At 43.0% G+C, this 13643-nt stretch overlaps 1 protein-coding gene across 3 annotated transcripts in view; it reads left to right on the plus strand.

Annotated features, from left to right (window-relative positions):
- The window catches only part of LOC119181443 (peptidyl-alpha-hydroxyglycine alpha-amidating lyase 1), a 32482-nt gene extending 18839 nt beyond the window's left edge, over positions 1-13643 (plus strand). For all 3 annotated transcript variants that reach the window (XM_037432697.2, XM_075875976.1, XM_075875977.1), the window contains 2 exons: positions 8255-8361; positions 10130-13643. In XM_037432697.2, coding sequence (XP_037288594.2) covers positions 8255-8361; positions 10130-10231 — 209 coding nt within the window. In that variant the 3' untranslated portion in view covers positions 10232-13643. The remainder of the gene's footprint in view (positions 1-8254; positions 8362-10129) is intronic.

A 13643-nucleotide genomic window follows, 5' to 3' on the forward strand; every position in this document is an offset into this window, starting at 1 on the left:
CAAGGTATCAATCTGAAACATATTTTGCGTTATCACAATGGCCAGAGTGAGAAATTTGTAAAGTAAAATATAAAAATGCAGAATAAAACTTCTAGGCGCTTAAGCAAAAAAAAAAAAAAAAAAAAAAAAAAATTTTTTTTTTTTTTTTTTTTTGCTTAAGCAAGTGATCTTATCTTCTTTCTAATATATATATGTGTGTCGTAGTAGTAATAAATCAGTTGAAAGTCTGCGCTCGTCCTCGTCTCTTATGTTAGTTGTCTGAAGTTTTACGCGCCTAGAAGTTTTATATGGATTACCAACTAGCCCAATCCCACACTTTACTTAAGCAGAATAAAAGTCTGTTCTATATCATACGACCAGACGTGCATGTCATTAGCATCAAAAAGCTAGACGACATTCAGCACGTTTACGATGCACAAACACCCTACAAGCAGCATTGGTGGGTGCTATTCAAATGTTTACCTGATTAACAGTAGGCTCTTTATGTTGAAAGAGATCCTGCATTTTCAAGAGGAGACGCGGACCATCCCCTTCAACCGAGGCTCTCTGTGGAGGACGGATCAAGTTGTTCACCGAGAGCAACCGGTAAATGAACAAAAATTGCTGAACAGTTGGCTGTCCCCCTGCTCCAGCGACATGTCTTGCGATGCCAAAAAATCTCTGAAAAATATAAAAGTGTGAAGAAAACGTCTTCAACGAGCAAAAACGTTTAAATGTACCTCGAGGTGGTCTTGTCCAAAGTTGCCAACTAAAACATAGCGAAAGCCACAATTCAGCAGCTTTTCAACAAGCGTCACTGTGCTGTGCAAAGTCATTCTCAAAGCATTGCATGTTGGCTTGCTGAGAAAGAAGAGTTGCTTTTGCTTTGGTAAACTCTGGTTGTAAGTGTGCCACCTGTCAAGCCATTCGATGTTCTCCTTCAGCGTCTGAAAAACAATCTGATTTAAGTGGAACTTCAAAGGATGTGACAGTAGGTTTGAAATATTAGGGCTTACAGAAATGTGTTCCGCTTCATTGTACTGCACATCTTGTGGCCTTTTAGAATTGAAGCAGTCGAATAGACTATTCATTCGCCTCGCAAAATCCGAAGTTGCTTTGGAGCCACGAAGTTTCACACATTCTTCTCTACTGCGATAGAAGTCCATTGCTGAAGCAGTGCTTTCACTGAAGAGCTGAAATGTTTTAGAGAAGTTATATGGCAGAGTGTTGTATTCTGATGAAGCAACACCACTTTTTGTTACACATACTGATTAATGACTCATGCTAGAGCAGCTGTTATGTCTTACCTGGACAGCAAGTCTCACACTCAGTTTTTGGAAAGCGTTGGGGCTGATGTGAGCTTTCGTAAGCTTTGGCACAGCCCGAAGTCCAGCTTGCTGCTCCTCGTAGTCCAGCAGAGCTTCAAAGTGGGAATGCTGTACTTCTTTGTCACCAGGCAACTGTTACATTTATAAAAAGGCTGTGAGACAAAGTTAGCCAGAGCACTGTGATGACTTATCTTAAACTGTTTTACGCACCAGGAACTTTCCGGCCTTCAAAAGGTTATTCCTGATGCACTTGAAGATGTGCGGCGGGTCAATTATAGCCTGAATGACTTTGGAGGAGTCACATGGATGCTCAAACGATGTTGATACTCTTGTGACATCACCACTGACACCTAAAAGAAAGGCATTTCTATTATTAAAATCACTTACTAAATACCTTGAAAATAAATAATGACTGCAAATATTTACCCAAGGAGTTCAGTGCTGATCGGTTCGAAGTTGAGTTATCGCAAGTGACTGCCTCCACAATGACGCCGGCATTCGATAGGAGTACAATGCACTGCAGGATCAGTTTGGCAACAGTGGATCCTGGTGCAGCCCCGGACGTGCAAAACGCTCCGACAGTCTGCGACCAGCCACCAAGGAATGGTCGGAAAAGGAACACCAACACGTGGTCCCCATCTTTCACTTGGTCAGTCGGCTTCGTGTGCTCTGCTAAGTCCACCTTTCCAAGCAGTGCCATATCCGATTCCCTGACGTGAAGGCTCTTTCTCACGCTCATCTCATCAAACATGAGGACACCTAAAGAAAAAAAAATATTTCAGCTCTTTACCTAGAGTCCAGAAAAATCAAATGCAAAAGAAAAAAAAAGATAAAAACCTCGCCGTTCTCTCTTTGGAATCTTTTCCACTTTGTCTTTGAGGATGTCAAATAAATTTTCATCAAATCCGAAGCCGGCCTTCAGATTTTTCAGATAGGAGTAGAGTGTGCGAGGGTGTGGTAGAGGCAGAAAATTATTCTCGTGAAGAAATGTATAAACTGCTGTGGATTTGATTTTCAGCAGTAAACAATCGTAAAGCCATTCCTTTTTATACCTGCAATAAATAAAATGCAATTTTTGTGGTCACGATTCTGCTACAGCTCAAGCAAACAGCACCATCAAAGTAAAACAAAATATTGCGTTTTGTCCCACGGCTTCACTTAGTAGTTTCTGTCAATATCCAGAAAGCAAACGAATGCGCACCGAACATCGCACTTCACATAAAATTGCACACACACACAAACTTTACAAACCGGATCTTACCGTGCTGCTTTCGCAGACTTCATATTTGCTTTCATGATGCACTGGTCTATAATGAGCTTCTCGCGGTCTGAAAGCTTGTGAATATCTGCATACACTCCATTCTTTCTATTCGCGTGCGCCTCCGCTTTTGTGAGTTTCCGCTGACATGACTGAAGCTGTTGCTTCACGCTGCGAAGTTGGGCCTTCACTCTCTGTAGCTCCGACGCTGAACAAACGGTGACCTCTGTTTGACACTCTGCATCAGCGTAGCCATTGCGATTCTCAGTTCTCACAACATCTGCAAAGAGTGAGAAAGGGCAATATTTATAAGGGAAGGAACCAATTTGGTTAGCGTAGTGAGCGAATTTTGTTAGCGTGGTGAGCGGGTAGGATACTTGCAAACTTTGTGCCAGACTTACCTTCGATTTCTTTGTCGGCTGCACTGGAGACGTCTGCATTCGCGACTGTCGCATCACAATCCGGAGAAAGCTCTCGCGGCCTTTTTAGAGGTGGGCCCTTCGTTGCACGCGAACGCTGCTTTGGTTTCGAGAGGTAGGAAGGCAAACCTTCAAAAATCCTTGGTACGGCGTCTTCCACCAGTCTCGGTCGTTCTCGGGGCAGCGAAACGATGTCTCCGTTCACAGTGCACACGTCCGCACGTACAATGTCACTGGCGTCGAAATGTTTTTCACACACGCGAGCGTACTTTGATTCGAACGAAAATCCGGCAGTCTCCTGTCGCGGGATCGCACGTTTCCACCTGACGCGTTGTTCTGCGTTGGCTGGTAAACAGAACAGGGAAACTTTTTCGACGGTGCCCTTGTATCCAGAATGACAGCCCGGCACGCAGCAGGTGTTGGGCATCGCTGTCAACACGATGCGACCGCGAAAAGCTAAAAAGGGGGGCGATCAGCACGACCACCACAACTCCGCGCCAACAGTCCGCTAATGGCGGCCAACAGAGCAGCCGGCCGGGCCGGCTTCCTCGTCCCCCGTCTAGCTACGCCAGCGCCGCGGCGCGGAAAGTGCGGGCGGTATATGAAGCTCTCCCATTGAGTGACGCGGGAGTTTCATGACCAGAATATTGAAGGACCATGATTCTACCTACAAATGTGTGACTTCACTAGTGCACTAATCAGTCATTGACAAATGTGTTATTGAGAACATGAGGATCAATAAAAATTACTTTATTGACTGGGAAAATGCAAATAAGCCAAAAAGCGCGACAAGCGGCTGGAAAGTTCTACAAGAAACTCGGCAGAAAAAAAAAGCCCTAATATACTTATCATAAGCAGGACTAGGAGCTATGCCAGCAGTAGTTACAACTGTTTTTTGTTAAAGAGATTAGAACTTATTCTTGTTAGCTTCATGGCACAGCAATAAAAGAACTTTCATCCTGTCGGTTCTTTCTTGTCCTGTTGCTTGCACTGTTCATCTCTATGGAGTAGCGCTTACAGTGAGAGCGTGCAGCAATAACAGCAGCACTAAAAAGGAAAAGCAGATTTATGGAGCAAGTGGGATAAGCAATGAAAAGTCAACCCTTGTGAATAAGGTGACTGGGTACCGAGCTGAGAATTTCATAGAAGAACAATTCTTTTTTAAATGCGAAGCATTCTTTAGCGAACTTCGGCGACTTCGAGCGTATCTATCTAACTATCTAGCCGCCTACAATTTTTAACTCTCCTGGCCATTTCGATAATGGTATCAATAGCAAAATTGGTATGGCATAACATGACTCTATGAAAAACATATTTGACTACTAATAACATGAAAATAATGACATGTATGTCATGAATGTCATGATTTATATTTCATGGTCCTGCAGCTTTTGCAGTGGTTTCGTTCACCTGGCATGTTGCAAAACTGGTATGGTATGGCATGATTACATGGCGAACACAAGCGACAGACCCTAACATGAAAATCATGACATGCGTGCCATGTAACAACATGACTACATGCCTCCTCATGATGCGTTCGCGGCCGTTTCGCTAGCATCACATTTACCATGTTTGGTGTTACAGTACGTGAATGGATGACGAAGGTATGTGACTGGTGCAAACATGATAATCATGAGATGCGTGTCATGTAACAACATGACTGCATGCCACGCTCATGATGCGCTGGCAGCCGTTTCGCTAGCTTCACTTATACCAAATTAGGTATTACGGAACGTTAATGGATCACATAGGTATGATACTGGTGGAGCGTGCTAAACATGAGATGCGTGTCATGTAACAACATGACTACATGGCATGCTCAGGATTCACTCGTGTCCATTTCGCTAGCTTCACACGTGCCAAACTCGGTATTACGCGAACACACGACACAGGTAAATGACACATCCAAACAAGATAATCACGACACCCGTGTCATGTAACAACATGACTACATGCCACACTGATGATGAGTTCACTGCCGTTTCGCTAACTTCACATATATCAAATTTGGTATTACGTGACGCCAATTTGATGACGAAGGTGTGTGACTAGTGCAAACATGACAATCATGAGATGCTTGTCATGTAAGAACATGACTGCATGCCACAGCCAAGGCGCCAATACATTTCGACGTGACGTGGTGCACGTGCTTGCCAGCGTTCATTTGGTCGCGCCGCGCAGGAATTGCCACGCCTGGCGCCGGTCCTGTCCTTCTTGCAAGCGCGCGTCGCGCAGCGTTGCTCTGATGCACACGCGTTTGAGCGCATCCAGCATCCCTCCGTCACGAAAAGAGGGAGATGCAGTGTTGTCTGGGTAACGCATCAGCGCAAAATGCAGCATGTTGCATTCGCACCGGTTACCGTTGGGTCGCGCCAATGGATGCTGGTCGCGCCTGGTGTCAAACTATAGAGTTGCTTGCATTTTGCTAACGTAGCGTCGCTCTGCCCAGCGTGCGCACACGTCAACGCTACATTGACGTATATTAGCCCTTCATAGTGCGCTCGCAGCCGTTTCACTAGCTCCACATATACCAAATTTAGTGTTACGTGATGTCAATAAATGACAAAATGTATGACTGGTGCAAGCGTGATAATCCTGACGCGCCTGTCATGTAAGAACACGACAACATACCACGGTCATAGGGTGCTCGTGGCCGTTTCGCTAGCTCCACATGCATAAATTTGGTATCACGTGAAGTGAATAGATGACCAAGGTAAACGACACATCCAAACATGATAATCATGACACGGAAGCCATGTTCGTCATCATTTACCTCCACCTCATAACGTTGTGCTGATTTTAAAGTGACATATGAACATTTTTCATTCGTGCTTCGCATATTATGGATTCTCACCGTACGTGGGATCTGTTAATTTCTTTTTGTTATATTATTTGGCATCCTAATGGTGTAACGACACTCTATCATGTATGGCTTTCTAGTGCTCTGGGGTCCTTGCATATTGTAGCCCAGTCAGGCAGACATTTGCAATGGGGATAGTGACAGTAATACTAATATAGTAGCAGTAGTCGTAGCAGTCATTGGCGTTTGTACAGTCAAACCCTTTTATAAGAGACACTGATATAAGGGACAACAGTGTGCATACAATAAAATACAATTTGACAAGAAAATTCTTACGATGTGCCCTACTTATTAGAGACGTCTTATGGTATGAAAGGCAAGAATTGCTGCCCGGAGCATGCCTCTTATAAAGGGGTTTAACTGTACCCGGAGGGGAAGCATGGCGCTCGACATACTCTTTCACATTTCTCTCTCTCTCTCTATCTATCTATATATTATGAAGTCTTGGTTTGGATTACCTTTTATTAGGCCCGAGGAACCGGCAGCCGACAGCTACGATGAATGAGCCATCCCCGTGATGAATACCCGTGAGGTAGAATGACACGTGAGCGAGTTTGCAGGTGTTATCCCACCGGTTAGCAGCGCCGACACGTTCGAAATCGTCAAGCCATTCCTCCACATCTTCCCCGCGCATACTAGCGAAGGGATGGGGCTCACGCTGGAGGCTGTTGATGACGTGAGAAGGCGCGGCATGCGGTGGTGGAGTGGGAACGGCTGCAGCACCGGCCTCATCTTGGTGCGACATATTTCCAGACACCTGGCCCAAGCGGCGACCTGAACGTAGCTCCAGAGGGTAGAGTGGTCGAGAGGATGGCGGGGGATCTAACAGCACCTCCACCACGTATGAAGTCTTGGTTTGGATTACCTTTCATTAGGCCCGAGGAACCGGCAGCCGACAGCTACAATGAATGAGCCAAGATGATGATGCTACGCGACAAGGATGAGGATGCATGAGCCACACATGATAATGATGGTAATGTGCTGGCGAAGAGGATGCGTATACTAAATGCCCACCATATATATATATATATATATATATATATATATATATATATATATATATATATATATATACATACACACACACACACACACACACATACACGTGCGCGAGTACACATACGAGAGAGCAATACATGACGCATATGCTTGTCTACTCTACATTCTCTGACGAAGGCCACGTCACGGCTGAAACGTTAGGCATGAAAGTATTGCTCTCTGGTACTTGTACTCGCTTGTGTTTTCTATACATACCGACTCTCTGAACTTCCTGCTGAATATATATTTGTGTGTGTGTGTGTGTGTGTGTGTGTGTGTGTGTGTTTAGAGAGAGAACGAGACTTATCGAAAGTATTAAGAAGACAATAAAGAAATTCTATGAAATAGACATTTCATAGAGAAAATTTCATTTTCTTGATGCATACACGCACATCCTGTACCTGTTTTGCACAAGAGCCAAGCAATTGCTGCGTTTCCAGTCCACGGCGCCAAACTCTCTTCCTATCACTGCCTCATGAACCAAGTTTGAAAAGCCTGAAAGGAAAAGGAACGAGCACAAACAGTCTCCTGTGCAATAACTGCAAGCAAAGATGGCCAACAGTCCATTGGCGATGAATTTGAGCCCAAGCAAAGCTCCTAAAAAATATCCCAGGCCAGCACCAGGGTGGCTCTTCCTCCCATGAAGCAGCCCGAAAAAGTCATGAGCCCCCCCCCCCCCCCCCCCCCCGCCCTGTACTCTCTGCCTATGGTAGCAGGAACCATTCGTGAGAGCAGTCTTCTTGGTAATGATGCCTGCCCACTCTCGTGCATTAATCGAGCTGTCAGCCAGTAATAGTAAAAGAAAATAAGTTACATTAAAAATTCAGTCAATAAAATACAAAGGCACGGACCTCAAGAGAAAAATAAAGATGTATTAAGACGTTTCGGCACCCAGAACGGGAGTCTTGTTCGCAACCTTCAATGATTCAGTGATTCTTCCCGAGTTCAATGATTCTTCTTGACCATACGGACATCTGTCGAAGCCTTGATTTCAGTAATTATTCAGAGACCACACTTTCTCACAACCTTATTTGAATATGTTGCCATATAAGCAGTGAGGCTGTCAAATGAGATGGTAGTGACAGACAGAACACTGCTGTGCTCTGGTTTCAACTTCAGAGAGTAATCTTGGCCGAGTTGGTTAAATGTTGTAGAAGTCAACACCACAGAACGATGCTTGAAGAGGCAAGGTGCTGTTGCACTTCGTCACACTGCTTGACCTGTCGCAGCCCTTTGCACGTACAGTGCTTCATCTGTTGCAGCGCTTCACCTGTTAACTTTTATTTCTTTCATCTGTATCGTTCCATTCTGTTGTTTGGCGTTAACGTGCTTCCCCCTCTGCCCCTCTAACCTCCACCTTCGTCTGGCGCAGGGCACACCCTGTATGGCGTACAGTCCTTGGCCCCCAACCAGTCGTCGGCATTCCAGCTGGAGCTTGAGCCAAGTGCCACACCTGAGCGCTTCACTCCAGAATCTGTGGCAAGTAGCATTCAGCATGTACGGCGTCATTCACGCGGCATCGCGAAACTGCCTGCTCGTTTTGCACAATGTGCAGTCATCTTCGTGTCACGTACGACACCACTTGCAAGTAGCATTCATAATTTATGAAAACATTTTGTGTCTTCCTTATCATGGCCTATTGCGTCTAGGTTGTCATAGGGTTTCCTAAAATTAAAGGACTCTGACACAGCAATCATTCAGCGACCATGGGAAGGAAAGGTAGTACCCAAATTTGCCTAGTCTTCGAGCTTGCAGGCTTCAAATGCACATGTGGCTTTGTTTATTGCTGTGTTTTGGTTTTGTTTCAAATAAAAGAACGAACCATTGTGAACTTCATCAGTCAATTGGATTGGTGAGCCTAAAAGATTAAAGTGGTGAGGCACAAGTGCCGAACATTTGCGCATTGTCGTCTCATTACAAGCTATGCAAAGCCAAACAGAGCAGGAAGTACAAATATTATGTGTACTTATGTGTAAATATGTGTACTACCCATCACTCCCGTGCTCGCTGAAGCACCATGCATTGCAGCTCTCATAGGCACTAGTGCCAGAGTTCTCTCTAGTATATTTACAAGGAACTCTATGAAGGTTAGCATAATAACAACCATCAACACTGATAGTTTGTCACTAGGGCGCATAATGTAGTGCCAAGTTGAATCGGTGGCACTGCCATTACGGTGCAGCACTGCTTTTATTTTTTCTTTGTACACAAGCTCCACAAGTGTCACAAGCTTCAATCAGCCATAACATTTGCTCAGACGCAACTTTTTCATCTTACGTAGAAGTTATGGAGCACGAAGGTGCAGGGGCAGCGCTAGGTTTGTTTTTTTCTTTGGGGCGGGGGGGGTGGCACGCACAACAAGCCAGTACATTGGGTTAAAGGGAGTTGGGGAATTATTCTTATATTTAGTTTTTTATTTTTTAACTTCTTAAAATTAATTAATAATTTGTGTTTTGACTGTGTTTGCTCTTGTGGGGACACATAGAAATTTTAAGACAGCTCCATTCATATAATTAAGTATGTATGAAACACCCTCAGAATCTACAATTTCAATGCAAGTGATGTGTAAACACAAGGTGGCGTTGCCACCTGTTTCTTTTTTCCTTTTGCATGTTTGCGGGCTAACCAAACACCACTTGTAGCATGAAGCTAGAAGAAAGTCTATGCGCATTTTTCATAAAGGAAAGCTTCTAAATGAAGGAAAAATTTGTCCTGGTCTGGTTATCAAACCTGTTATAGGGGGTGAGACCTCGTCAGGCTTTTAGCCTTTAGTCTTTGCCTCCTGCAAGAAAAAATTCTGTATTTTTTTTCTCCTGCAAATAAACAATGTTGAATGTTGATTAATATAGCATCCTATTTCTATACGCTTTGTGTTGTTAACTCATCCTCGCACTGCGAATTGCTGGTTTTGAGGCAGGCTCAGTTGGTAAAACACTCCAAGAAAGGCATTGGTCTCAGGTTCGATCCCCAGACCAGGGCAATAGTTCACCAACTAAGAAGATTTACTAAGTGAGCAATTCACATGGATTTTCTTGTGGCTGCATGATATAAATGGGTGGTCATCAATCAAGCCTTTCTTTGTCCTTTGAGGCAACTTCAAACTATTGCAAAGTTAACTTGAACAAGGTTGGAACTGGTCGAATGCATTGCTAGCCTTACTCTGTAGCGTCTTCTCAAGCCATCATGTCAAGCTAACAAAATTGTGAATCATGCCTCAAATCCATAACGTTTTTCTTTTTCATTGCAGCCAATGGTGCAGCCACATGCCATCACACTCTCTCCTGACGGTCAGTCACTTTATGTTGCTGATCTGGACAGCCCGCGTAAGGTGTTCAAGTTCCGCCTCTGAACTCGCACGGACCAACTGCTGCACCTTAGTCATTCTACACCAGCCAGGGGCCATCTCCATTCCGACTGGACGTTAGGAGCCATAGCCCCACAACTTTAACATCTTGAAAACAGCGCAAAAACAACACGGACAAAAAAGAGAGATGAAAGTGCGCACTGCACTGAACTCAAATAAATTTTGTTAAAAAATTAGGCTCATTTAAATACCGACAACCTGTTGCCCATGGGACCACTTAGCACATGGTGTCGGAAGGCACTATTCTGAAGCCTAAATATTAACAACAAGCCTTTCCAACCACCTTCACAGCCTCAAAGATTGCAATGGTTTTCTTGTTCTGTTGTATCTTCTTCTGTCTGTGTTGCTTTCGCATTGTTTTCAAGATGATCAAGGAGCACAGTAGACTCACAGTAAATGGTAATCTGTTAAACGGAACTGCTGTTTCAATGAAACAAGGGCTTTCAATAAGATTGATTCCGTTCTTACTTTTGCACCCCTGATCATCTCTCAGTAAACGGAACTCCTGTCAAACAAAAGATATTTTCCTGTTCCCACCAGGTTCTGTTTAATGAGAGTCTACTGTATTACTAGCTGGTTTAGCGATCCATTATTCTGTAGTGTCACAACGCAACTGTGAGCTCATGGTTTCGTAGCAGTGTCTCACATCTGCCGTCAGTGGGCCGCTGGTCACCAAACAGATGCGGTAAAGCACCGCCTATGTTATACGAAATGTTCTGCTTGTTACCTTATTTCAAACAAAACTTAAGGCTTATATTCCAGTGAACACTCGCAACAGCTTCATGCATGGTTGTATCGTTCGAACAAACTGTGATCGCAGATTTCCTTTTGCCATCCCCAAATACCAGTAATGCATCTAAGTATGTATATTAGTATACAGTTCTACCTCGATATAATATACCTGGATGTAATGAAGCCTATGATATAACAACATAAATGTGGAACACCTATCATCAATATCGCAAGTAACAAATCTACTATTTAACAAACGTAGTGTTTTGCTTTTTAGCGTAACCTTTTCATGGTGAGGTTTTGAATCTAGGTTTTCGATTGTAATGACAGAATCCTATTTCCGCATTGTTTTTATTTGTTTTTCTAAATGAAAGACCAGCAAAGCTATTAATTGCTTGTCTGTGGAGCTTTCAGACTGGTTATCGAACAAAGGAAGATATAGTCCAGTGTAGTCCAAAGCCATTGTCTCTCAAACAGATATTGTTTAACTAAATTCACTCTTGCATGGCTCAACTCATGATATAATGAAGTAAATAGTCAACAACGTTACAGAGACTGTGCAAAGCTGGTGAGCTTGACACAGTATCGAAAAAACTCTGAGTCTTTAACGCTTACTCATTTGTGCCGAGTCATGCAAGATCTCACTAATGTAGTCATACATTCCTTAAAACGATTTCTCGGGATACTATATTCGCATTTGTCTCGCAAAGATGACCCCTTCTCGAAGCATTGGTTTTGCACTGATGTCTCTTCTGTTCACATACTGCTGATCAGCGTATCTTTACAAGGAAGCTTCATGAACAAGGCGTGAACAAGCGAAGAAAACCATGGAACACAAGCATTGTTGGTTTTGTCAGTTTACTCTTTGTCGGCTTTGTTTGATGGTCATGTTGATTTACATATTTTACAAGCTCATTTTTGCTATCATATTGTTATTTGCATGTTTTCATTACGACTTGATATACTAGGTCTTGAACTGCTCTTCAATAGTATTCACTTGAATTTCCTCGCATGAAACTAGTCTACACTCGAGGCCAGTTATAGTAAACTGCATAAAGAGATAGGTAAATAAATAAAGTAATAGATAAACTATAAGCTCTTCTATAACATCAATACCTGAAGCTGGGCTTTTACAGTGTCTAAAATTCTGTCCAACTCAGGTTGCCTCAAATCCTTGTAACAAGCAGCATATTATATATCTACTTCTTTGTTGTTGGCTGTGATAATGCTGCTCGATTTTCGTAGAGGGCGGAAATTATTAGTAAGCTTTACAAAATTTTTCTGGTCTATAATATGTTGTTCTACTAGATGGCATGGTGTTGTCATTAATAGTATTTCTGACTGCTTTTAGATGCTTACGACAATTTTAGAAACCACACAGTATTCATGGTTTCATAGCAATTTCTGTTGTCTTGTGTTGGAACTAGCTGTCGGAGTGTCTTTACAGCGCGCTAAAAATTATCACTATTATATCTGTACTTACATATTCACATGCTTGCATTTTATGTGCGTACAATATGCATGTGTTTCCTGATGTTAGATAGGCAAATCTTCCTGTGAGTGGAGATCCAGAGCGACAACTGGCCTTACGTCTTTGAAATACATTAACAAATTGTGATTCCATCATTTTTTATGCGATGTGACGTTGTTATTGCAATGAAGGTTATGGTCACTAGAGCAACAAAATTTATCACTTGTAACTCTGGTAGACACTGAACAAATAGAGCACAGACAGGAAAAATATGACACGCAACTTGAAACGTCCCTCTAATGCCATCACCTTGTGTTATCACTGCAAGGTTGACAGTGTTCAGCGTTCATTGACAATTAAGCCTTTTATTGCTCAAGTCGGATAGTTTTCACATGACCTGTCATTCTAAACGTAGTGGTTCCTTTCTAGCATTGTTTTTGAATTATAAATTTGTATGTCACTTAGTGGGCTTATTCCAGAGACATTACTTGAAGTCCCACGACAGTTTAGTTCACTTGAGTCATTTCGTTGATCAGCTACAACTCATTTCATTCACACACATCAAAAATTCTCTGACTGCAGCAATTGCTCAGGTCTTTATGTGCTGGGAACATGCTTTTGACAAGACAATTGATCAAATGTCTTACCCAGCTTTTGAAACAATGTTTCAATGACACGTTAGAGTATGAAGTAAAACACACCTTGTATCTGCCTGCATGGCTTAGTAAGCTAAAACACACCTTGTATAGTGTTGTGATGTCACAGTAAGTAGTTCTAGTCAATTACATTCAATGTTACGTGTTCCATATATGTATAAAACAGTGCACTTGGCTCTAGTAACCAAAAATACAAAAGCGAATTATGGGAGCCTCTGAGATTGTTTCCACTGTGGAGAAGTTTGTTCTCGAAAACGATTGCTTGTTACTGTTCAGGAAGGTAAAGGAAGTATGGTTTGTCGATCACTCTCGTGGGCGCAGTGACGGGCACAAGATTTCAGATTACTTGGTGTGAAGAAAATTGGTTTCAACGAGCGACGACATTCTTCAAGAGTACGTCGAAAGCCCGTCTGGCCGGCATGAAACATTCTAAAAGAAGTGATACGGACGCCGACCAAAATGATTTAAAAAACTAACGCATGTTGATGTTTCGGCTCCTCCAAGGAATCCATGTTCAAATACATTCACTTTTAAGTCA

Source organism: Rhipicephalus microplus, chromosome 10 (genome assembly GCF_043290135.1).
Source record: "Rhipicephalus microplus isolate Deutch F79 chromosome 10, USDA_Rmic, whole genome shotgun sequence".
NCBI classification, from domain to species: Eukaryota; Metazoa; Arthropoda; class Arachnida; order Ixodida; family Ixodidae; genus Rhipicephalus; species Rhipicephalus microplus.